The sequence below is a fragment of the Osmerus mordax genome, chromosome 28, assembly GCF_038355195.1.
Source record: "Osmerus mordax isolate fOsmMor3 chromosome 28, fOsmMor3.pri, whole genome shotgun sequence".
Taxonomy (NCBI): Eukaryota; Metazoa; Chordata; class Actinopteri; order Osmeriformes; family Osmeridae; genus Osmerus; species Osmerus mordax.
Window position 1 is genome coordinate 4,856,999 of NC_090077.1, and position 27,738 is coordinate 4,884,736.

Genomic DNA, 27,738 nt, shown 5'->3' on the forward strand with positions numbered 1-27,738 from the left:
CTTTCGAATTAATTCGCCGTCTGAGCTCCGTGAGTCCCTAATTTGGTCCTGCACACGTCACGTCCTCCCTCTCCCAATCTGTCACTTGCTCCACTCCTCTCTCTCTCTCTCTCTCTCTCTCTCTCTCTCTCTTCATCCCACTCCTTCTCAATCCCCCTCTCTCCTGGCCTGTTCTCTTACTTTAACACCTATTCTGTTTCTTTCCCTCCTCTTGCGCTCTGCCTAAGGTCTTTGTTAGGCAGTCTTTTGTGGTGAATGTGGGGAAGGGAGAATGGGGCACTGGGAAGAAGTGGAGGCCTGATTGGTAAGGAGAGCGTAGGACCCGGAGCCATGGGAGATGAAATGAGTGGATTTTACAACCATTTTAGCAATCGAGAGAGGGAGAGAGAGAGAGAGAGAGAGAGAGAGAGAGAGAGAGAGAGAGAGAGAGGTGGAAGAGGACCATGGATACTCAACCCCATCCTTAATTCATATGGAGAAGTTAACCTTTCTGCATTTGGGTATTCTGAGAGAAAGCTGGGGGCATTTCAAAGAATCCTTCTGTAACCCACATCTGCAGTCCGAATTCTCATATCCTTGACCTCATTTAACTTCCAACGGAGTCAGAATACTCCGTCCGCAAGTATTCCTGTTACTGTGTAGATTCCCCCCCCCAAAAAAAATATTGTGAGTGCGATACAATCAGCGATGCTCTGGACAACCCAAGGAAGGTCACTCTGTTTTCCAGCTGGTTGCTCATCCTAAATTGGTCTCGGTTGTCCTAATGAGAATAGATGGTGAGCCGAGGGAGGACTCAGTGGTCTGAGCTGAACCTCTCTTCTGCTCCAGAGGACACAAAGGTCACAGGAGAGGGAACGAGCAATGCTCACTCTTCATTCATCCGTCTCTCACCTTCATACAACCAGGTCCAATCCACAACAAAGTCATGTCCGGCACATCAAGGAACCTGAGAACGACTCATACGAAAACGAAATATAATCGCGTAAACTTTTTTCCCCCCCGCATCCTTCTGTAACCATCCTAGTTTGCAGGGCAAGTTTGAGTCGAGTTGAGAGAGAGAGAAAACAAAGGTAAAATGGACTGGTGATGGGGAGAGCTGAAAGCCCTGAACAATAGACAGAAGTGTGGTCTTTAATAATACAGAGGTATGGCTCTCAGGATGGGGCGAGCAGGTAGTAAGGGTCTGGGTGATTTATTGTTCGTCTTGAACAAGTGCATTCAGTAGGTCTGTATCAGCTCTAGACCTCAAGATACCGGCTCGCTTCCAAAAACCTCTCAAGGTCACTAGAGACCTACGGTATCTATCCTCAACGATGACATCAGCTTATATTTTTTGCCGTGCATTCTGTTATTTTGTGGTTGTCTTTTTTTGTTGTTGTACATACTAGAGGGTGTGCTTCTGGATGAAAAGATCTGCAAAGAGAATGATCTGTGTACCGTACATGGCAGCTTGTTTAGTAGCCTAACTGTATGTGTTTTTCTGTATTTTGTATAGCCCAATTCACAAGCAATGTCACTAAGGGATTCACATATGCCCATAAAATTACATCTAAACCAACCTAAACCCTCAAAGAAGACAAGGAAAACTGAAACATTTAAGAAACCTTGGGAGGAGCAATTCAGTGAGGGAACCCCTCCTCCAGAGATGGTTGGTGAAACAGAGAGGTTATGACCATGGGCTGAATTATGCAAAAAGAATAGAGATAAAGATATAAAAATGTGCAAGTTAATGGTGGCTTAAACACATATATTCAGAGTTAGGAATTAGTACACCATTTGCAGCGTCCGTCATTGACGTTTGTTGGCTGGGCAATGGTCAGCTACATGTGAGATGAATATACAGCGCAGAAAATCCACGTCTCCAGGACACAAGACAATGTACAAACAAGCTTCACGATTATATTCAGATGCATGTGGCTTTCTAACCTTTTTTTTAATTGACCAACTTCAAGGTCATGTGCACCTGACAGGAAACAACTACACTTACAGGTCTAGCAAGTACGGTCACAGGAGCCAAACCTGTCATATCCATCACTGAAGCAGAGGTCAGCTGAAATGCCATAGGGATCAACTTTTGGTGATGCGATTTAGGAACTGTCAATGGATGATGCATTTGATTAGTGGTGCCAAATCACCCTGCCCAGGGCTCAAGGAGGCCAGAAGAAGGAAATCGCAGCCAAGGTGGAGAAGAGACTCTGATAATATTCCCTCTGTATTTCGTGATACTTGTGTTGGCAGTAGCAACACGTGCAGGGAGGAGCATGGTTGTATCTATCAGTGAGGCAGCGCCCCGTTCTTTTCACTCGCCACTGTTTGTACACACACACACACACACCCTCTCTCTCCCGCCCCCTCTATCGTTCTCTCTCTCCCTCTCTCTCTCTCTCTCTCTCTCTGACACACGCGCACACTCGGTGAGACCGTCTGCCTGGGACCAGCACGCACGCACATTCTCTCTCCGCTCTTGCCTCGCGCACCACTGCGGTAACAGCGGCGGGGACTGACACTGGCACTTGTTTCAACACAAGGCATCACAGGTATTGCCGGACCGTTTATTACTTTCTCACTGGAAAATAAGAGGACTTCACTTCACTGACGCCATTCAAGGAGGAGATAACAGCATCTCCGAGATACTTGCCTGCAGCTCAGTGAGAGAAGAACGGGAAAACTTGCATTTTTTGCTTCGTGATATCACACATTTAATAACCTTGGAAGTGAGACCTGGTATTTGAGAGAGGATGGGACCTTTACTCTGTTCCATCGTCCTCTGTCTGAGTGCCGCTGTCCCGCAGTTTGTGAAAGGTGAGTGGAAAAGCAGTTAACTGTAGGGATGTTAAGAGTAGCCTATGTTTCATATATACAATTCTTGGTTTCCTTCACGACCCGATTTCCCCAAGTAGATAATAATTGTCATTAACTATAATTTAACATGCCGACTTCCAAGTCACGTAATCAGGTAATAGCCTCCTTCATGGTGCCTGCAGCTAGTCCAGTTTTTAATTCATTGAAAGTCTGAAGTGAATGTTTTTATAAAGAAGCAGTCACAATCGAATCAATAATGTATACAGCAGCCTGCGAGTTTATTCATGGATCATTTTGCGTAATGTAAAATCAAAGGAGCCCTATGCTTGCCGGACTTCTAGCCTGTTACTATCTACAGTAGCCTACACTAGTCGACTGTTTCTATCGAAATAATGTGATAGGCGCGCGTAATATCTCTCATGTAGGCTACTGTAGATTGTGTGAGGCGCGCATCTGATTGATAGGGCAACATTTGAATGCCATATAGAATTCCACTATTGTTTACACAATAATTGCTAAACATAGTTGTCTAATGAAAGCTGTAGCTTAAATAAATAAATAAATACGGTCTAGCTTGCCTAGTTGTTGTCTCAGATTAATCTAGACAAATCGTTTGTTGTTACAACCTGTCCATCATTTATAATCTCTATCCCATGTTGTAGACGTCACTTCAGAGTGTCGCTGTCTGGGTCACATAGGCTATAGCACTTTGTTACAGTATGATAAAGACAATATTTGTAGGCCTGCACCGGACGCTTTGTGAAAAAGACAGATGAGATTTAAAACATCTGGCATATCCTCCATGGAAACGTCCACCAGTCGTGTTTTTCGGTATATTTATATCTTTTTTTTTATAAATCAAGATCCATGATTTATTATATCACAAATCCTGGACTCTAAAACAGACAAGCTAGGTTTCCTGTGATAGATCTGAAAACTCTCATAGACTGTTAATTGGTCACTGAGATTATACAATGCAACCTACTCCAAATTAAATCCCAGGTTAGAGTTGTTTTGTCCATTCGTTTTGGCTGCTTGGTTGTGGTGTTTTCTTTTTTTCGGCACTCGACTCCATTAAGCCTATGTAAATATGATCGTTGGATTGGAAGAACGCATACAGGTCATGTGACTCTTCCTGTCTCCACTCATTTGGCCCCACTGTAGCTCTTGGTGTCAGCGTTGCCAGCCAGACAGGCTCACTCCCTCCCGAGTGACTGTGCCTGAAGCAGAGATTGTAAGGCTGCCGGGTTCCTGAGCTCGCCCGTGTCAGCTCTCAGCGTCTGCGCTTACAAGACATAATACTCCCTCCAAGGCCAGAATAATGTACGCAGAACTGGGGTGCAATTGTTTTAATGCTCAGCGGGCTACGGGAAAAATAAAATACACCCACAATGACTTGTTTAATTAATCATCATAGGCTATCCCAATTACATTTCTCGGTATAATATAGTGGGATTTTACCCATCAGTTTAATGGCTTGGCTCATCCATTGAGGTACATACTTGCTAAATGTTGGGGTGTTAGAGAAGCGTTAATATCTTCTATTAATGATATATTTATTTACTTGCTCTCACCAGAGATAATACTTTATCTTTCTTTTGTTGTTTCATGTGATATCATATGGTCAGTCAGATGGGATCATAAACAATGATTCAAGTGTATTGTTTCCTCCAAACTGTATGTAGATATATATAGAGAGAGAAGCAGTAGGCTGAATCCATATTTTTGCCAGCAACAAAAGAAAAGCACTCAAGGGTAGAGAAACTGTGTCACAGCACAACCCACAAATCAATGTAATATCTCATAGTGTGTGGATTCTCAGCTTCAAGTTTGCAAGTTAGATCCTGTAGTAACCTTGATCGGCACACATTGGAACTGGAAAACATTTGGGGTTTGTGTGGAAAAAAAGGAAAATGCTACATCAAATCCTTTTTTGACAATTCTATTTCTCAGTTAACCCTCTGCATTGTCCAAGATAGCCAGTGTCTTTGGAAACAGCCACTAACAAACATTCAGAGCTTCTCAGGGCAGCATCTCTGTTCACTGAAACATAATCAATGGTCCTGAAACATCTACCTCCAGGTAAAGCTGGCTGCACTGTTCCGTGTCACTGTGCAATACATCACTTCCTCTCTTTGGTTCCTGAGGTGGATTTGTCAACCATTGTTTGTGTTCCAGCCTATCACACACAGGGCAACCGACTTGAATGAGAGTTGAACCTTCAGAGTTCCGCAACCATCTTCTTCTATAGACGCAAACATTTGAATCATTAGGATGTGAACGACCTATTTGGGTATTCGTGTTACTGTACACGTCTCACAGTGAGCTTGTTAAAATCTTGATCATCTGGGTTGCAACGTTCCCGATAACACAATTGCAAAGTACGCATGACTCTGCCATCTAGACTAGGAATTTTGAACCCCCATATTAGTAAATCATAGTGGACTTTGTTTACAACTGGATTGTATTATTTATGTAATGTATTTTGCTAATTGACTTGCTTGAGGGCAGAAATATTCTCTGGATAGAAATAGCGCTGAATGAGATGTACAGAATTGCGTTTCTTCTGAAGGTTCTAGTTAACATCTGATAAGCCGAGCAATCTACATGTACATCATCAGAGGCTTATTGCACTTGGGAACTATTCATGATCATGGTAAAGATCAAGGAGACTGGGATGTTGAGCACTGAATCTCCTTATTCGTTTCTAATGGCACCATTGCCCTTATCTACAGCATCTTTATGATACCTATCATGGAATCCATCACAAACACGAAAAAAAAAATTTGATTTAAAAATGCTGAATTACAAGATGGGAAAGTCTGTGAGACAGATTCTAGGAATAATAACTTGTACTTTTTTGTCCCTGTCTCTTCTAATAATGAATCCAAGATGAATTGACCTTGGATGACATTGAAGATGATTATTTGAAGTAAAATGATGCTTATTCTCATAAAGGAAATATTCATCTTCCCCACACTAAGGAAATAAGGGCTTGCATAATCATCAAATGAAACATATTAGCAGAACCTGTGGCATAATACATGCTGATGATCCATCCATCTGGAAAACCCATTAGATTTACCAATCTTTCTGTGAAGGTTGTGTTTGGGTCACTTTTAATAACCTAGTCTTGCAATTTACCTCACTGCCCTTCACCCTTCCTTTTAAATGGCATGGTCTTCAATCAATGGACAGAGGTCAAACTCCTCAGTGATCATCAGCCAAGATAACAACCAAATCCTGCACAGGCTGGGCTCTGATTGGACAAACTCCCACGTGTATGCAAATAACACTTGGAAACAGGAACAAAAATTCATTAATATTTGCACACTGCCCTCTCTCCTTGATGAAGTGACATTGGCTGTGCCCCTTGTTCTTGCCTTATTCACGTTGGCTGGGTTTGATTGCACTAGTCATTGCCATTACAGATGCTGTTTAGGGCATTTGTCTCGTGCTCTGACAGCCTAATGGCTGTGTGTACATGTCGCTGTTGTCCACCTCCATCTCTCATGTCTGACTTATTACTTTGCATCACGGATGGCTCTAATAATACTTGCATGTTTAAGTCATGTCTGTAATGTCCAAACAGATTATTCTGTTGCAGTAAATTGAGATGGTATGCATTGAGGACAATGAAGCCTCTGGAAAATGCTCGGATCCACCTAAATAATATGATATGCTGACACGGTGCCTTGCCCTGCCACCTCGCAAGAAGATCGTCTGAAACAGTCCAGGATTGATTCCACCTTGCAGCTTTGTAGGGCACTCAGGTGGAATGTTTCTGCCGTCTGTATGTGCAGAGTTTGCACGTTCTCTCCATGCATACAAGGGTATCCTCCACGAATAACCCAGATAAAAACCTGCAGAGCAGATCTCTGTTCCGTCCCTGGCCGTGCACAGGGTGAACAGTTGGACTTTGTCCCCTGTCGCCTTGATATGACAGATCACTGCTCCTAGTTGACCTCGGAAGAAGAGCACCACGATGGGAAATGGCAGGGGAATAGTATTTTCCTGGGATTGTGTGTGTTGGTATAGCTGTTCCCTGCACATGATGCAGGGAATAATTCACATGATGAATAAAGATGTATTGATCTACTTCAGTATCATCAGCTTTTAGGCATCTATGATTCTGTAACCTGTTTGCTACAAAACCCAATCCAAACCAATATTTTTTGTTGTAGTACTCTCTCTGCATCTCCAAGGGTGGGAATCCCAGCCATTCCAATTTCACGGAACACCTTATTATTTAAAATTAATTTCTTCTGTTTCTTCTTTTTTGACTCATCTCCCTTTAAAAAACGTCTAGTGATTGAAATGTACTGCCGATGCTGACTGTAAGTGCTCGGGATTTCTCAGTAGGTCCATCACTGAGAAAGATGTCAGTTATTGATGTGTTTACTGGAATGAATCCTATTTCCACTCAATCAATAGCTTAATTCGGACTATGACTCCACAAAACAGAAATTGGTAACACTTTAGATCCAGGTGCTTGTAATAACATCAGTAAACAGGTAACAAGGCCATAGCTAGCACAGTATCATTATTATTTTTACAATTATTAACACATATTAATGTTAATCAGCATTTTATGAGGGTCTTATTACTAGTGGACGAGACCATGCCCTCAGTCTTGTCTAACGCATCTGTCAAGTGGGTAATGCTCCGTGCTTTTGATATATTTCCTGTCACCTGAGGTGCACTCGCGTAAAATCCGCAAAGTTTTCCGTGGAGTAGGTGTCGCTATGTCACATGAGTGCCTGGAGGTCTTGGGAGGATTAGCGAAGCATTAGAGCAGTGGTGCTTCTCCAAGATGGCCTCTTCATCAACCATTTCTTACGGAACTTATTTCAAAAATCACATCTGAATAAAGACCATCAATCAGTCAATCAAGCAAATGTATTTATGAAGCAATATCACATCTGTATATTTTAAGGGTTTCCATTGTCTAGATGTTTAAGTTGTTTGAGACGTGACATGTTACATCACTCAGGTGTACAGTATTACTATAGCTCTGCACATCATTCTTTTTTATTACAAATTATGTAACAAACCAGATCAAAACTCTGGACCTTTCACTGATAGGAGACAGTGATTATCCAGACCAGGGTTCTCACACTATGCTGTAGACGGTCCCCTTCAAGGCTGCACATTCAATCAATGCTGTCAATGTTGTTGATATGGAAGCACTACTACAAAACAATCACACAATGTTGCCATGTGTATTGAATGCCACTTGGATATTATAAAAGAGACACTGCAGGGCTGTTTGCAATGTGAAGGACAGCTGAATCAGCCAGTGGTAACTACCAGGGTATTGTACCCACAGCACGGGCAAACAGAGACCATTTGGCTGTACTTTCCTACTTGGTAATGCCTGTCATACCATACCGTCATCATAGTCATAGCCGGAAAAGCACATAGACAACATTTATTAACATAATAAAAAATATATCATACAAATTAAAGTCGTTATCCATCATGGGGAATCAGAGATTGCGGTAACACAGGAAAAAAAGCTTGCCAGTATAAATTTGTCCTGGGCAACTGAACCTAGAGATTTGGACTGTTGCACCTACGGGACATGACAATAATAAATGTTTCATTTTCATTTGATTTGAAGGGTATTAATTGTTTTGGCAGATGAATTACATAAATCAAATCAGATGAAGACTTTGGAATACACCAGTGCATTACCGGTACCAGGAGCCTTTGCGGTTCCAACTTCTTGGCTATGAAAGTGTGAAGTGCTCCAAAATTTTGAGCAGAACGAATGCGAATGACCGTGTTCACCATAACAATATTTTAGGACTCAACTGCTGAAAGAACTCGTGTGGTTTTCTGAGCTTGTCTTCCTATTGTGTCCTGCATTCTACTCCATACATTGAGGTGATAGGTCGGATATCAATCAATCACATTTATTTACATAGCACGTGTCAAGAAGTGCTAGATATGAATGAATACAGATCTATTTCCTGCAGTAAATGAAAAACCATAAACAACTGACCACGATGTGAACAGATGTGCAGTCATGTTCAAAGCCAGTTGAGGTTTTTCAGCAAAAAGCACATTTTGGGTACACTACAAACAAGGCCTCGGAAATGTATGTGAGCTTAAAGTCATTTTAAGGAGATTATGGTGCAAAGACAGTGGAATGATGTTCAAGGTTGTGATATTTCATCTATTCTCGACTAACTATTGCCCGATTCCTTCAGTTCCAGAGACAATACAGTGAGTTCTCATGTCTTTCATGTCACAATACTAACAGGTAAAAATACAGTCAAAGTTTCCACTTTATATAATTGATCTCAAAGTAAGGCTGGACCATTTCCATTGTTCCAGTTCCATTTCCATTTCCATTTAGTCATTTAGCAGACGCTCTTATCCAGAGCGACTTACAGTAAGTACAGGGACATTCCCCCGAGGCAAGTAGGGTGAAGTGCCTTGCCCAAGGACACAACGTCAGTTTGCATGACCAGAATCGAACTGGCAGCCTTCGGATTACTAGCCCGATTCCCTAACCGCTCAGCCATCTGACTCCCCTCATAACAATTCAAGAGGACCTATATAAAAACACTCCTTGTGTTAATTGAACAGTTTGACATTTCCTGTGTAAAAACGCACAACATAGGCTTAGGGTTTTAATTTCACAAACTATAAATGTGTTCTAAGCTCTTAAGCTCATGGCATAATTGATGTACTGTAGACATATCTGTCAGGAACTACACCATGCTTAAACTTGCCTTAGTCAAAATAAGATTGCAATTGCAAAGAGCTTTTCGTCCTTTCATGAAATCTCCCCACGAGGGCATAGAACACTTTATTTTCAATAAGCTCAATCATTTTATTCCCAATCAGATGCGCGACGGTGGCTTAAGACCGTTCCATGGACATGCACCGGGGGATCAACAAGTACATTTAAGATCCAGTAAAGATGCATGTATGAGGAACGCTTTCTCCAGGATGCATGCATGCTAGATCCAGTAGTGAGGTTACGTCCCCAGATCTCTGTTCCTCTTCTTTGCCTCATTCCACGCCCCTGTTCCCTGTCCCCCCCACCCCCACTCCCTGTTCCCATCTCTCCTCTCTTCTTTAGCTGACTCTCACAGCATGATGCTGTTAGGCCCGTTAGCTACATTAGGCACAGGCAATATCACAGATTTTGTCTCTGCATTTCATCTAATTCCCGGGCTCATCATCTCTCCTGGAGTTCACAGCATATTCCATGCTCTGTTAACTTTTATTTAATTTGATTTGCCAGGTCTTGTGACTGTACAGTATGACAGTATGTGATTGTGTGTGTGTGTGTGCATGTGTGTGTGTGTAGCTGTATTTGTCTCTATGGGTGCCATGCGAAAGTTTTCATATCAAAAGCTTCGAGAGGTAACCCAGAAATGTCACACATACAAAGTTATTCTGGATCTAGGCTAAGACGTTGCTTTAGATTTGAAGCTTCACTCATTTTCCTGATAAACAGCATATGAGCCCTCAAATGTCTTACCAAAGCCTCCTCATTTATTTATGTTTTTACATTTTTAAGAATATCCATAATTACTTATGCTGTGATGAACGTGAATGACGCCTTATAGTGGTATGTGAATGTATGTGTGAATGTGCAAAGTGTATGTGCATGGTGTGTGTGTGTACGGTATCAGTATCTCAGAGGGATTATTTGGTTTATAAAACTTGAGAAGATATAAAACAAAAGCTATCTCTACTGAAGATTGAGGTGTGATTCGCTAAGCCAAGTATCTCCAGTCCAGCTGTGCTCAATTACCCAAGGGAGCAGTGCCAAGAGAACAACTTAGACAGAGACTATGTGGAATGTCTCTACTAAGCATATGTTTGGGGCAATATTTGGATACAGAATATTTCACCTTGGAAGTAACCTTTAAATAACATTCAAAAAGGATTGCAATGGATGAGGTTCAAATTGTTGAAGATATGGGAAAGATTACAGAATGTGTGGACGCAGTACTGTAGAAGGCATTGCACACTTTTAAAAAAAGGGTTGGGGTTTGAGTCAGAGATAGCAGCATAGTTCCCAGCCAGAACAAAGTTCAAATAGATGCTCCCCTGACTTGGACCATGAGTATGGTGTTTCTTTGGAGTACTGGGACAATGGTTGCAATCTCTTGCACCAGAATGAGGAAAAGGGTTACAATCCTAAAAGGAGTTTGGGCTTGGGGATTGAAAGGTGATATCTTTCTTTCCAACATTTTTCCTTTGAAGCGCCCCCTTTGCTACTTTCAAGGCACCTGCTCATCCTCTGGGGCATCGTCATTCTCTCACTCTCTCACTCCCCATCTTTCCCATGATTTAGAAGGTTTAGAAGACGCCTGCTTCAAAGGTCATATTATGCTTTTGCTCTCCAACTCCATACATTTAATTTTATGTCTGGTTGTCAGTTGCTATGGGATTTCGATATATCACGACGCAGCAGTGTGTTCTGTCCAGACATTAGCTTAGCACAACACCACTTCAGAAAATAGATCTCGAACGATAAAGGCAAGAGATAGCGTAACATTTTCAGTCCTCTGCTGCTTCCTCTCCATTGCGAGTCTCTGTCGGTCTCTCTCTCTCTCTCTCTCTCTCTCTCTCTCTCTCTCTCTCTCTCTCTCTCTCTCTCCTCTCTCTGTATTTGTCCCTCCTTCCTCTTTTTATGAACTCTCTTTCATTTTCCTTGATATGTGACTACATGTGAATGTTTGCCAGTTTGTTCATCACAGCGGGTGGTCTGGAGGTTCCATCAGTTTCCTCTGAGGAAAGGAAGAATTGTTAGTAGTCACAGAGATATCCGTTTCTCTTCTACCTCAGCTGTGTAAACACAATGCATACCAGATCCTTGCTTAATTGTGCTGCATAACGCCGCTGTGATAAGCTATCAAGCACATAATCATCCCAAAAAGAAAAGAAAAAATAATTGTGTCTGAATGTAGCATTCCTGTATAGATCATTTTGTTCTTCTCATTTTTCTAAAAGGATTACATTTGCCAAGCCAGGTGGCCCTAGAGCCTAACCTGCCCTCTGTTTTATTTAGTGTTTGTCGAGGATGAAATATTCACTAGCATGTTCTTTAATCTCGCCCAGATGCAGTAGGTAGGCCTTCACCACCTAAGTATTCTTTTCACACTGTCTCAGGCCTTGGAGGCTAAGACTGATCACACGTGTTCACAGAGAGCTCTAATTATATCACATCACCTCCTAATGTATTCCTTGGCAAGCTGCTGCTGCTGCTTGCCTCCTGATCCAGTTTGATGTCAGGAACAAACACTGTGATAGGTTAGTCACTACACTGCGTGATTTGCGTACACAAGTTTGTGTCGCGCATATGCTAATGTTTTTTGTCCGTCCTGCGTTTTCGAAGGCTTTGTTTTCACCTAAGTGGTTTGATTCCCGATACCTCCAGCAACACTTCTCAAACACACACACACACATACACACACACAAAACTGCAGAAGAAACTTTACTCAGAGTCTTGCCAAGTAGAGGGTGTTAGATGGCGGGTTAGATGTTGGCAGACATACTACACTCATGACAATGGTGACACTCCATCTTTCATATCACGATGACGTGTTACAATTGTTTGGTGGATCTTTGGGAGTAGATATAAGACAGTGTTTCACAACCAGTCCCATGAGGATAATGGGTACAAATAGTTTCTTAGTTACGATGGCTTCGGTCTGTCATCGGAGTCATGCAACAAAAGTGAGACATCTGGCTTTAGTTCCTAAATCTGTCATTCATAGTTTATGTCTTTGGGCAGAAACTAGTTAGAAAATTGGACAACTTTTGAAGCATCGGGTTGTTGTGATTTATTTTGTTCTGTGACACAGCAGACTTTGAGATGTTGCAAGACTTCATTACTTGATCAAATTATTCTTGAAAATGTTTTGGTTGGGAGGAGTCATTTCGTATTCATTCAAAAAGCATTGAGTAACCACCACGAAAACAGGAAAGTTTAATGAGTCAACCGTTTATGAAACAGGTCACGGTAATGCCTAACATACCAATAAATATTCATCCGTCTCTCAACTCCCTAATGTTCTGCTACATCATGCGGTGCTCTGTTACGCCTTTAACTACCCTTTCTACCCCAAATCCCTTCTCACCATCACGAGTACTCAAATCAGAGTCTCATCTCACCACATGTTTTATGGATAATATCATCACTACAACTAAGGCACGAGGAGGAATCTGGTAGTTCTTGTTCTTGTTCCTGAAGTAGGGCATCTTTTAATGAGAGTGGAGAAGGAAGGTGACAGAATGTCGTGTTTAAATTGGTCAGCTTCAGAAATTCAAGAGCAAAGTGACCTAAATGACTATGACACGTATCGATAACTGAGAGGACTTTGCCATTTCAAAGCTAATATTTAAAGCTAAGGCATTTAGTGTGGTACATCATCATTAATTCCAATCACTGGACTGATCCAACGTTTACTCGTGAGGACAGTTTGAATGGATCCTAGTTAAATGGGAACAATCACCTGCCTAACAATACCTGACTAACTGAATAGGAAGTCAAAAAGCAGAGAAGGAGAATGACAGCAAGTTACACTTACACATCATAAAACTTTTGGCCGTTTGGCTGTTTGGCCATGCTCAAACAGGACCTTAGGAACTAGAGTGACCAAAAATGTTTTTAAACAGCAAGTTTAGAAGCCCGAGTTTACCTTCTTGATGTTTGACTGAACACTGCCTGTTAGCTGAAGTGTGGAGAAAGACCTGTCAGTAACTGTATGCAATATATATTTTCTAGAATTTAGCAAGGTTAAGTGGACTGTGGAAAAAAATCAAACATTATATAGCTGTGAAGAGTAAGTTTGGGATTTCAGCTTTTACAACCTATTACACAACGTTTTACATTCTTGACACTGGCAGATGTCCCAAATTATAGACACTCAGTAATACATTCCTCCACTCTTGCTTTACGTGCTGAGAAAGTGTCTGAAATCTTTATTAACAGGTTTTTTTTACCTCCATATTCACATTTAAAGAGTTTCTGTTGAAATTCCAAGAACTTTATGATTTACTGAGCTATAGAGTAGGTTCACCATCCAGGAGCCTAGTTGTCCATGTTCTAGACGACTCACTAAGCCCTGGAACCTGGCAAGACCCTGAGCAGAGTGCATAATCACTGGCCCCAGCCCATGATGAGGTGAAGTATTGATCTCTTCCACAGACGGAAGCCCTCTGTGTACCTCTGAAGGGCTTAGAGCAGGCCGAGGAGAGGACCAGGCGTTGCGCCCGTAATGAGGGCTACTGAGGTTAGAACAGGGACCAGCTTAGTCTTAACAAGGAAAGAGACCTTTACCCTCACAGAGAAAAGAAGCTGGCTGGACACATTTCATTTCGGCCACCTCCTCCACTACCCCGGTCTGATCTTCATTGTTTGAACTAACCCTAACCCCAACCACACAGATCGTGGCCAAGACGGCCTTTGAGAATGCAGGGCTCCTCAATGGTTTCCCCACACCGCAAATAGTTGGGGAAGCAATTTTGATTCAATCTTGGTTTTAAGGAAGGAAAGTAGTGGAGGTGGTCTCAAGTGTATGGAAGCACTTATCAGACAAAGTGGTCCATGTGGATAAGCTAACTCGGATTGGTTGGAGGCCTCAAAGTGCCCAGATGGTCCATCCATGGTTTGGATGGAGACATCGAGATGTCTGGGACCACTGATTTGGTCTTCAGACATGGAACCCAAGCAAAAGGAAGAGTGTGTGTGTCTGTGTTTGTAGTTCAAGTGATAATTATATTCGGGGAAGCCACCTACCTCACAGTGACCGAAGCACAACCACACCACAGTGATTATAGGGTTTGGGTTCAGTCCCAAACCACACTGTACCACATCCATGACCACAGCGGTTTGAGTTTCAAAATGCTAAGCGCTGACATCATGGTGACTGGTGAGGACCCGAGTAGGAAACAGTAGCAGAGATGAACCATCGTTTTGTCGTAGTTCCAATGTCAGATCAATCATTCAAAGAGGAATATGAATATCGTGTGTCATTGTGATCTCTGGGCTATTGCCACATATGAGTCACGTCACCCTTTGAGATTTGTTTTCCTGTTTGAAATGAAGAAATGAAGACCTCTTTGTCTAAACTCCTGTGTGGTCTCAGACGTCACGGACACTTGCCAGATATATTTAACCCAGGCGAGGTGGCGATGTTAAAGGACGGCCGTCGGCGATTCCGTCTTCACAGCACCTTCACAGGAACCTCTCATCTTCAAACCCCTCGCAGCGAGGCGCATCAGATTTATCTCTCTGGACTGTGGCCCCCCCAAGAGCAGCAGAGCCTGCTCCCTGTCATTGAAACATGCTATGGCTGTCATAGCATGAAATGCCTCACTCTCCCTCTCACTCTGACTCTCTCTCTCTCTCTCTCTCTCCTCCATGCATTGTTTTGTGGCTTCCTTTGAGAACAGACTTTTGCTGTGTTGTCTTGTTAGGACCACGGTGTCTATCTTCCTGTTCGCTTGCGGTGCCAAAGCCCTTTTTGGTATTTTCTCAATATCTTCCTCTCCTCGTTCTGCTGCCTGTAGCCTACGCCAAACGTGTTCCTTGCAGCCATCACACCCAATTAGAAGGATAGAAGTGTCTCCCCCCCCCCCCCCACCCCACCCACGCTCCTACAGTACGTGGCATACAGAAGTGTAGCGTGAGATGAATCAGGCGCTTTTATTCTTTTGATGAGAACAATGTCCTATTCACAAAGCCTTTTGTGTTCTATTATGGTTGGTTGTAACTGGGTCTCTGTATGTGAAGCATAGAATGAGAAGAATGTATAAAATAGGCACCATAATAGGTCTGTTTTGGAGATATTCCGTAAACCATTTTGCCCAGAAAGCAAGCATCTGTTAGGGTTGTTGTCCTAATGTCGAAAAGGCTTATTAATGGTTGACTGGAATGCCAAGGGATTCTAGGCTTCCACAGCTTTTTAGGGTGAGTGTGTGTGAACGAAACCGTCCGCCATAGGTGTCCTAACCCCAAGGCTCTCTCTGTGTGTTTGTCTCCCTGTCTTCTGTAGGGGAAGTGTGTGAACCCAGTCCGGGTGTGAACGGGGCTACCTGTCTGAATTCTCACACTGACGAGTTCTTCTCATGTGAGTTGCAAGGGGGTTTTCTCGGTGCGCTGGTAGTGCAGAGTTCCGTAAGAGAGATCCACAGAATCTCCCCCCACGTGAAATCACAAGTTTCATCTTTCGTCGCGTCTGCAAGGACACAGTCAGTCAAACCCCATAGATGGCTGGGGCTGGTGGTAAAGCGAGGCGGGGCGCGAGCACCTGTCAGTGCGGCATCAGTGGTGTTATATGTTGCAGCTCACAGGTGGTGAGGTGTGTTCCCTTTTCGCATTGTTAAAATGGCAGCCCATCTGGTGTGTGACAGCTTGGCTTCCCCTGCTTATGCCACGCTTCCCTGCTTCCCTTCCTTTCTCCGCAGCGACGCCCTGTTGAAACACGGTAGAATCCTTGATCCCCCCCCCCGCAGACAATCCCTGTACAGTGTGACGATCGAACCGATATTCATATCCGCACACTTTTTATGTTCAATCCCCCTGCTCTTGTTTTTCCCTCTCTCTCGCTCTTTGCCCCGATTCCCCTATAATCCATCGTTCTTTATTTTTGGCCATCCCTTCCGACACTCTCCTTCCTTAATCATTCATTCACTCACACAAACAAACACAAGAGCTTGTCCCCCGTCTCACTTTTCACCTCTGTGTGCTGGCTGTCATGTTTTATTTACACGTACGGCCTGAAAGTCATGAAAAAGTAAAACGAGAGATGGCAAGGGTTTTGACCCAGCCCACCGCTTCACCAGAAAGTAGCAAATGTGACTTTTCGAAGGGAAGCGAGCGGCAAATAAGTAGCATTCTAATAGTGTAACCGTTCTCTTCGGCAATATGTTTAATAAGCACTAAGCGCCAAGTGTGTGTTCTCTTTTAGTGTGTATTTTCACTTTCCACGAAGTGAATGTGGAAAACACAAAATGATTAAATGCAGAAAGGCGTTAAAAAGTACTTTCGAATAAAACAATAGCTACTGTGTAACATTTGTCAGCAGCTTTGTCCTAGGCTCAGGGGACTTGCTTGGCTTTCTGACAGATCACAGCTCTGCCAGGGAAACAAATGTAGGCTTTTAAACCTTGACATGACATCTACATACAATGGATAGGGGGGTCGAGAATGAAACTCATTCAGTGTAACAGAACAAGAGTTCAAGAAATCTGACTCTGATCTTCCTATACAAAATGTTTACTGCTTCCTTTTCCAGTCTTGCAGTCTGACACAGATTTGGGAAACAAATTGATGAAAAGTGCACAACAATGATCGCCCTGTTCTAGGGAAAGGTTGTGTGTCAATACATTGCCTTAGTCTTTCAGAGAGTTGATGTAGGTGACTTGTGTTTGTTCAACTTGATCTCGGGCGTGAAAAAAAACAATTTAATTGCAATTCCATGTTTGTATTTCTTTTTTTCCTACTCAAGAACAAGTACTCAAAACAATGGCTGTAAATGTGCCGTGTTATTATAACTTGATCACAACACACTTGTTAATACGAAACCAAGCCAGAAGGAATAACATTGCATACTGCGTACTATTCTTACATTCAAAGGATTATTGTCTAGTTTCAAAGAGTTTTAGTACATGTAATGCATGTCTAATGGAAGCCAGATGAGTAGCAAGGGAGACTCCCTGTTCATTCTTTCTTAGTACGGATTCTCTCTCTCTCCCCCCCACCCCCTTTATCTCTCTCTCTCTCTCTCTCTCTCTCTCTCTCTCTCTCTCTCTCTCTCTCTCTCTCTCTCGCTCTCTCTCTCTCGTCTCTCTACCAAAAGCCACATGTCAACATCGCAGCCAGTGGTTTGTGGAGGACTTTACCCATCACTTCTGTAGGGCTGACAAGCCTGGAGATATGGGGATGGATGGTTTTACATTTTCCTTGCGAGGAAGCCGTTTGTTTCTAGTTAAGGGGTTGTGCACAAACGTTGGAATCCCTTAGATGGCACTCTGGGATAATGAGTGGCATCAAGACATGATCACCAGTTCTCTAAAGTGCCTTAGCTAAATGGTGACACAATGTAACAAAGAATGGCTTACCCAGCAGATTTTCTGAACGGGTGTCATTTTATAGTCTCAGTGAAGAGTGAGGAGTGCTCTCACTTCTTCACTTCTTTCATCTGTTTCCATTAGCTGATCTGCATGACTCATTTTACAGAATTTCCATTCCAAGCAGTCAAAGGTACCTTGATTGCATTATTAAAGTCTTGTTGTGGAACAAACAACAGAAAGGTCGCGATAAAGGTGAAATTCACAGTGTTGCACCACATATTTAAAAGGAAACAGGAAAAATAAAGAATAAATGAAGGCCATTAGCCCCAGCTAGAAGACTTTACTACAAGCTTCTTTAACTCTCGTTACTTTTGCTAAATCAATGGTTCCATCTTCAAAGAGTCTTTCATGTGAGTAATCCCTCTTTAAAAGTCTGCATGTTAAGTGCAAAGAACCAAGGAGCTCTTGAATTGTTGTAGTAAAGTAATCAAGAAGTTCAATCCTTGCAGCAGATGAGTTCATGTTTCACACTTTTCAAATTCCTGGCTGGAAAGTCTCCAAAAGCGTCCTTTAATACCGTTTCACTCTACTGGTCTATTCTTCATCATCGATGAATGCACTCATGTGTAAACGCACAGCTTCCACAGCTTCCGAGTCTTGATCGCACTTTTGGAATCGTTTTGATCTGGTCAGACGTCGAAAGACATTTCCTGCTATTGGTGGATTCATATGAATCCATTTTACCCACAGCAGCAAGCAAACCTTTCCAAAAAAGTACTCAAAGCTACTTCCTATTCAACATGCACAAGCAAGATTGCACTTGTAGAGTTCCAGTGCTTCAGATTTATCACCGGACCACTTGACAGACACAAACAGGATTTGTCAACCGCAGTGTTGTCTCGGCTGCCAGCATTAGCAGTGACAGTGCTGTCACTCCTGATACCACCCTGCTAAATGGAGATAAGATCCATTACCCAGATTGGTTTTGACCTTGTCGTGGGCTGGGGGCCGAGGGGCATGGAGCGCGAGTGATATGCATTTCTCTGCCATCGCATTAGGTCCTTTTCGTCAGCACCATTCAGCGTTGTCCAGGCGCCACTGTCGTGGTTTCACAGCTCAAGGATTTGATAAGTCATTAGATAGCACATTATATATTCATTGAGGTCATTGGTGCCATCGATTTCTTTTGACTATCAGTCCATTGTTGAATATAGAACTGAAACGGACACTGAAAGGAGTGAAACATATTTTAGCCAAAGCAGGCCAGTTTTAACAATGTGAATTTTGATCAATATTTTGGGCCAAAACGTTTTTGGATGCTGTGACTCATACTCTGGGAGTCCCTATCTTGCTGGCGCAGAGCAATAACAAAGTTACCAGACAGTACTACTGTACAGCCGAGGGTACATCACTTCACGAAAAGTCTGAAAAACATCACAGGTACGACCAAATGGGGTACATTTACATAAAGTAATTAAGACTATTAACTTGAGAATCAGGAACACATCTCTTAGAAGATTAGTAAAATGACTCAAATTTAATTAATCTGGGTATATCAAGACCTGGATATATCCTGTAGCATAGAGAAATAAGAATATATTTATTTATTTATATATACTATCCATTACTTTGGACAATACTCAAAGTCACTTATATTTATATTGTTGTCAAGTATATATTTATTAACTCAGCAGAATATCAATGCTAACAGATTACAGTTCATACTAAAACATTTCTGAATGTTGCCGATGTGTTCGTACCAGATATGTATTGTGCCAACTGCGTACTGTGTTTTTAATGTGAAAACTTTCGTCTCGTTTACCGCTCTGGCTCCACCGTTGGGTAAACGGATCCAGCGATTACTCTCACGCAAGCGACCAAAGATGACTATAAGCTTTGGTTAATGTGTAATGCATGGTTTCCTCTATCTCCTCTCAACACCTTGAGGTCATAACAGCTCCCTAGTCCGACGGCCCGTCTGGTTACTGTTTAGATTACGGAGGGTTATTACTTCCTGGTGGTTGTCACCGATATTATTCAACCCATATGTCCTAGGGCATGCTCTTATCACGCTATTCACAAGACTTTCACAGGGAAAGAGGAGGGGTCCATTAGACAGTCATCACTAGCGTATCCAGCCCTCACTTGCTTGAACAACACCTGGGCCATACTAAGGATAATGTAATACAAAGTTATGAAATGGGTTTTGTTGTTGTGGTACAGCAGTTTGTCTAGGTGCGTGTGATTTTCCTTCTGAAGAGGATCAAATACAGTATTTTTTTGTTTTTTAAAAGCTGTATGTTCTTTCAGGGTTGTTCAGTACATCCGGACAGTAGGCCTAGAGATGTCATAAATACAAGGCTCCTAAACAAGTTACAGCTTACTTCTGGTTCCCAGATAGCAAATATTGACTAAATTAGTCCTAACAGGTAGGGGAGGGTGGAAGTGTGGGGAACACTTGCCTTTAGTGCCCCAAATCCACATTCACTCTCCAATGAGAGTATTTCACTAACTGTATTTGACCTCGCCGACTGTAGGCTAATCCCTGCAGACTGTTTCCCCGTGCAATCACTTTGAATGAAAGTTAACGTCATTATGATTGTTTCTCTATGACTGATATTTTGACCTTGAACAATTCTACATTGTTGGCAAGAGAAGTCGGTTGGTTACAATTTTTGTGATGGAAGCACTTTTTATTAATCGCTCGGGCAGGCCTCCACTCAAATTACATCTCGATCTGGCCACAACTAATTGCAGACATGGGAACACCAGAAACATGTGTTGAGGTCCTGCACCTTTGTTGAGCACCAGTCAGCAATATTTTACTATTTTAGGAGACTAAACAAATATATATAACAAGGCTTATTTACATTTAGTCATTTTAGTCATTTAGCAGACGCTCTTATCTTTGCTTATGTTTTTCAAGGTTAAAAACTGTAAACCCACAAACTTCTTTTATAAGTAGGCAAGTCTGTTTTATGTAGATGTATGGAACTCTGGACAGTGTGCACCAAATTTTCTTAAAGACACCCCCCTCAGTGTTGTGCATGAGTGTGTCCTTCATCAAAGGAAGTGACATAAAGAGACCCACAAGTGAGTAGTAGCATGTGTCTGGTCTTGGCATTAGAACGGTCTTCTGCTTTAGGACCCGTGGATGTGGTTTTATTTACTGTCAGATAGATAGTAAATAGCTTTGGACTCTCCAAGGCCAAGTTCTAGCTTGCAGTTCACAGTTGTCTCTGAACAAGTAGCCATTCTTTATATGTACATGTGTATTGCTTTCACAACACATTCGAAGAGTGAAGTAACCATGTCATTGTTAAACCCTGTCTGAATGATGGGGAGTCCTGGTTTCAATCTAACTTAAAGTCAATTTTATAGTCATATTTAAAGTCATATTTGGTTAGATAAAATGTCATAGAAACTGTACAGTGATCCGATAAAACATAGCACTTACTCTGAATTAGCTTGGCATTGAGAAAGATATCCAGACATTTGGAGAACATTTTTTGAGTCCGGCTTATTTTTAGGTCTCATCATTTCAGGGAACATTGGCCGAGACTTTGTTGATGTTTGGTTTTGGAAGCAGAGCTGAGTGTATTCCATGCATGTTTCCTTCCCTTGTGTTGTGATTGGAAAAGCAGGACTTGGCTCTGGCGTGGGCACAAGAGGATTTAAAGACCACGCCGCAGCCAGAACAGTTAGCATCTCCTAGCTGCCCTGCTCTTTCTGGATCTGAGTGTTATTCACCCTTTCCATATGCTAATCTCAAATGAGTATGCGGCAGTATTTTGAAAGTATGAATCAATTGTACTGTAATAACAAAGACCTCATTAGAAGCACACATCATTGAAAGATGATCATTTCAGTTGGGTTTCGTCCCATGATACGGGCTGTAAAATATATTGCTAGCAGTGCAACTATGGAAAAAACATCCCAAAGTTACTGGTGTTGTTCCTGGTAAGTGAGAATGAGCTCCTACCTCTGTTTCACTCTACAGTCATTGCTGCTCTAACGAGAGCAGATGTGATGGGGACGGGTAGAGATCATAAAGACAGCGTTGTAGCTCGCCAGCCAGCCAGTCAGCCTGTAAGCCTGCCATCGTAGACCTTAGCCTTGCCCCTCAGCCATGGCATTACACTAGGATCAGGAAGCGGGATCCAGGCATATATGCCTCATGGTAATCCCACACTGGTCCAGAATGATGAACTCGCATTAGTTAGAGGCCACTGACCCAGGGTTTAGGGGCTACTGGGCCATTAGGGGATGGGGTTTGGCCAAGGGCTGGCTAAAGGGCCAAACTAGATTCCTTCTGAGGCGGTCTGTTGTATTGTGTCAAGTGATTTTCACCTATATTTCCTTGGACACATTGTATGTAAGGTGTTGTGGAGTAAATACATATCATTGTTATAGAACTTTGTGGTTCTAACATTGTTTTACCTCACAAAAATGTACACTGAGCCCACTGTAAATACATTATGTTTCTCTTTCTATCAACAGCAGCAGAAGGTGAGGACCCAACTTCAGCAGGTGGGTTTTCTACATTTGATGACTTTGTGTGTGTGTGTGTGTAACTGTAAGTGTACCCCCCATCATTGTGTCTATCTGGTCCTCCAGTTCATACATTCTCCTCACTGGCACGAAGAGAGAGACAGAGAGTGAGAGAGAGGAATAAAAAGAGAAAACCAGGCCCTATTTTTTCCCCATTGACTGTGCTGTAGTTCAATTGATCATGCCTGGTCAGCACTCGCTTTGTTTGACTGATCTCCAAGTGTCTCTGCAGACTCCCAATTCTTTGAAATGGTCTCTTTTTACTTTTTACCCCTCTCCTCCCTTCATGTGCTCACACCATCACTAAAGTCTTCTCTCTCCCTCTTCAACCTTGCATGACCCCTGTGGTGCATGACTCGTCAAAGCCATCCAACCAAATCAGAGCTTTTGTTGTTTAACGTTATTCTTGGTATTCTGCATGACTAATTGCACTTAGTTGTCACATATATATGGTTCTTGAATGTGTAATCTCTTTAGTTAGGGACACTGCTGCAAAGCAATTTAACCACCATAACTAAATATTTATCAAACATCCTGATCAGCTGACATTAACCATCATTCTACATTAAATGGTCATCAGGCCATAATCTCCAAATGTGTATTAGTTATGTAAAAGCATTTCTCTTTCTATATTGGCGTATTGCCTAGTGCAATAGAATTAATCGTAAATAGAGACATACAGTAAGTAATTGTTTATTGTTATTATTATTTTTTTTCTTCAGTATTCCCTTATTAGTGGGTTATTTTAATGCTCCATCTTGTCATTTCCAGTACAGTATTGTTGTGCTGCCTGGTACAAATTAATGTTCATTAACATAAAACTGTACCACAAAAATCTATTTGTAAAATGGCTGTATACATTTGGTACAAATTAAGTTCCAGGTTATTTTGGTTGTTGTCAGAAAATAGTTTTTAAGTAAAAAATGGGTTTCCCCTAATGATATTTCTGCTTTGGAGCTCACTCAAATACACTTTAGCTTGTTTAAATGTGTTGCCATTACAAAAGTGACCTGCGTGGAAAAATAACACAAACTTTTGTCAATAGCCTGCAGACTGCATCTGATTCCTGAGACCTACCCAACTTATTTCCATCTTCTTTTTCTTCTGTTTCTCTTACTTGAGGCCAAAAGAGTTGAAACTAATCACGTTTTGTTTAAATCAGCACAACACTATCAGAAACAATGTTTTTCCAGTAACCCACAAAGGTTAGCATAATCTGTAACTTTTGGTTTATTTGTCATTTGATATTTTTAGTAATAAAGCCTCGTCCATCATAACATATTTATATAACATAACATACGTAAGTATTGTACACATCAAATGCCATTTATGCATAAGTAAACAAATGTCACAGCAATTACTTACTTGCAACAATAATGCATGTTGATACCAATTGGAAAGAGGCCACTTGAAAACATAATTTTGGATTTATTACCCCAAAATACCAGGGGCAGAAAAACAGTTCTTAACCAAACTTTTCCAGTTAAATTGAATTGAAATAAGAACATATGATTAAGATGATGAAAGGTGACATAAATGCCACCCCATAAACTAACAACAGCACTATAATATACATGTACAATTTAATTTGCTATTTTGTAATGAAGTTTTATAGATTTTTTGTTGGATCACTACCCCTTGCTCATTTCAAACTTTAATTAATTAAATGAATGAATTTTGATTATGAGGTGAGGTAGAATTCTTGAGATTCTTTAACACCTTTTTTGTTTTTTACGTAGGTTGGTCTTTGAACTCGTGATATTTTACTGTGCCTTTAACAAAAGGCTGGTTTCTGATTAAAGTAGCACTAAGATATTGGGTATGCAGAATCTCTTTGTTCAGCATTAACTCGCTTAGCCCCTACTCCACTCAGACTGTGACATGCTAAAAGCTCTCCAGCACTTTTTAGTGCAGGAGAGCTGACTGAGCTGTCTGGATAATGGTGTCGCTAAAGTAGCCAATTCTTTTCTCATTTATTGTGCACTGAATGTTTGAAAAGCATGCAGCCATCTTTCCTAAAAGGGTTCTATGAAAGAGAAAAGTATTCCCCAACCATTTTACAGTAAGCATCTGATCTTCTTATTTTAAGTCAAATCACTTCTCCTCTTGCTAGTACTTATTTATCCACATTTCTGTCATGATCAGTGTTCGAATATAATGTGTTATCCGTCTTTGAAAAAATATATAGACGTAGTTCTACTGCCATACAATGTGTGAGACATTTAAATGTTAAACGTGAATCTCTTGTCTTTATTTCAAATCAACCATGCAAAACAAGTAGCGGGGTTCATTTCATATGAATTGTGTCAGATTGAGTTGAAACTCTTCATGGTTGACTTTATATGAGGCTGAAAGTGGTTAACTCAGACTCTTAGACTTTAAATTGAATGAAATGGACACATCTTGACCTTTTTAAATTCTACTAAGCGTCTATTGTGGCTGCTCCCCGCATTTTTGAAAGGGGGATGAAAATGTGTTTGACAGACGCACATGGAGTCATGTGAGTTTCCAGAACTCCTTACATAACTGTTAATAGTTTCCCTTCAGGATATGGGATACAAACAGAATTCCAGCAACCGACTGTTGACTATGAGAGCCGATTGATGAATGCCTAACTTGTCTTTTGGAGATGCACGGCAAGATACCGGTGTCCCTGAGAGTCCGTCTGGAGCCAGACCCACGTCTGATTGGCTATTAGGTTAGCTATGTTAGCCCAGCCCTTCTCATGCCACGCTCCTGACATTTCCTTGGCATTTCGCTTTGGATTCGCCCTTCCCGAACTCCTCCATACTTTCAACGTCTTTTCAAAGTGCACATGAGCCCAAGTTTGACCCCCACTAAGGGGATGCATTTGGCTAACCCCAGTCACAGATGGCTCTGTGTTTTTCCCGTCCTTGATTATCCTTTTGTGCTTTTTCGACGCGTAAGTGCATTCGACTGGCATTGTCGAATGTCAATGCATTTGAATCATTTTGTCATGGCATGGTGCACGGCATTGCTAACAGCATCAAGGGAATAGATTTTGCTGAGATGATAGCGTAACTTACTGGTGCCATGCCAGTTGCTGTCAGAATGTGCTGGGGAAAGGTATGTGCACTGACCATGAATATGGGAGCCAAAAAAATCACCCCAAGCTGAGGTACTGTAGGAAGGCTTCTGTAAGTAAAGGGAAGTGACATAATCAGGCCGAGTTTCAGCCCCTGACCCTCTTACTGAAGAGAAGTTCACGACTGAGAGCCTCACTTGGGCATTCTTAGTTAACCACCCATGAACCGATGAGACCAAACTGCGCAATGCGTTCGACTCAGTTTCCATTGTATGAATGATTATAGAAATGTGCTGTTGGAATTGTTACCGTACTATGACGGCTTTTTCAGGCCCGAGCTGAGAGGGCTTGGAATTGAATGGAGGGTTGAACTCTCTCGTTAGCTATGCTTCGGTGATGAGCTTCCATGGACGACTGTGGTCGATGTATTTCCCTTTCAGTTAATCTGATTGGCAGTGTTGTCTGATGAGCAGTTTAGTTTGCATATCAACTGGCCTGCTTGTTTCTGGGTAAACTGGGTGATGACCTCTTGATTCTATGGGGGTTGTGGCTACAGTAACTGGGCATGGGGGATGGGGGGTCATCAGTATGGGATGTTATCTCCCAGCCTCGCATTCTTGACCTATTTCTTGGGATCACTCCAAATCTTCATCAAGGATTATGCCATTGAGATGGGTACCAACATACAAAGGGACGTTTGACACTGGAATGAACCCAAAGAGAGGTTAAAAGAAAATTGTTCTCTTGATAACTCGTCCACAACAATGACACAAATATTTTCTTTGTCGAGTGAGATAAACAAAAAGGAGCAACATTCAGCTGAAAACCATGCAGAATCCCTTGTGACAAAAATAAATTGCCATTGGGCTGAAACAGTGTTCAGGTAAATTCTGTAAACAGCATGGACTGAAAATATTGCAGGCGATCACATCATTCAATGCATTATTCCCCTTCCTAATGAAGTTTATGCTGGTAACCATTCACCCTTCACCGGGATGAGGCAATGTCCGTGAAGGCTGCCAAGTAGGATTTAGGTGCTGGTGTGTACCCGACACATTGAAAATGTCAGGCTTTGGTGATGGATCTGAAGGGAAACAGGACGCTTTTCCCTGTTTAACCACTGGTCAGGTTTCTAGTTCTGATTGATTGGGCTCTCTTCGCACCCCGAAAAAAAAAAAAGGAGGGCTAGCCGAGACTGTAGCCTAGCCCACATCAATCACAACCCAAGGGCTAGCTCATACATAAGTACAGCAGCTGACATTCGCACAGCAAAGCCCCCCGGCCCGTCCTCATTGCACATTCACACATACACACAGTGACACACACACACACACAAACACAACAACACACCACGGGAGAACAACGGCGCAGGACAAAGCCTGTTTCAGCAGGGTGAAGCCTCAGAGGACACTGTGGTGATATAGACCACTGCTTCTCTCTCTTTCTCTCTCTTTCTCTCTCTTTCTCTCTCTTTCTCTCTCTCTCTCTCTCTCTCTCTCTCTCTCTCTCTCTCTCTCTCTCTCTCTCTCTCTCTCTCTCTCTCTGTCCCTCTCCGCTGTGACTGTGCTTTGTGCTAGGATGCGTTCTCCATTAGAGAGGCTGTCAGTAAGCCTTTGTGCCATTATAGATTGTCACGTCAAAACAGCCCTGACGCCTGTCACCCTTTTTCCCCTCAGAGAACGAGGCCTCTGTGAAGGCCATTATACTTTCCTCTGTTCAACTAATTAGCCACCAGTCTTATTATTACTGAGACGGGACCGGGCAGAAATGGCTTGACTTTGATAGGGTTACCTCGTTTGCATTTCATAACCAAAGGGCCAAGGCTGACTACATCCGGTAATAGGATAGCTGGTCGTGTGTGTGTTTTTGTGTGTTGAAAGCTCATTTTAGAAGCTTTGTAGCTCCCTCCTGGTTTGATACTGTAGGAAGGGTTGGTGGACCCAAACTCTTTCATTACTGCTGACTCATGTCTGAAGGATGATGGCAGAGTCTACTGTGTTTGTTGACTGAACACAATCAATAGTGCTGATATTGCTTTTCATTTGTCCACATTGCAGGTAATACCTCTGTTTCTTATCCACCACACTCTCAGTGTTATTATTATATAGCATTCTATTTATTGTATAATTTCTTGTATCTTTAGACATCGAAATATTGCATGAATTCTTCCAACATTAGGGTAGGATTGATTTTGGAGACAATCAACCAAAGTTGTATTCATGTATTATGGTCATAGTATATTCAGTAAAATGTTAATGCTTTGGAACAAACCTATTTACTACAGTCTC

At 42.1% G+C, this 27,738-nt stretch overlaps 1 protein-coding gene across 1 annotated transcript in view; it reads left to right on the forward strand.

Annotated features, from left to right (window-relative positions):
- The first annotated feature begins 2,579 nt into the window (after positions 1-2,579).
- The window catches only part of edil3a (EGF-like repeats and discoidin I-like domains 3a), an 80,791-nt gene continuing 55,632 nt past the window's right edge, over positions 2,580-27,738 (forward strand). The window contains exons 1-2 of the mRNA XM_067231165.1: positions 2,580-2,802; positions 22,354-22,383. Coding sequence (XP_067087266.1) covers positions 2,739-2,802; positions 22,354-22,383 — 94 coding nt within the window. The 5' untranslated portion in view covers positions 2,580-2,738. The remainder of the gene's footprint in view (positions 2,803-22,353; positions 22,384-27,738) is intronic.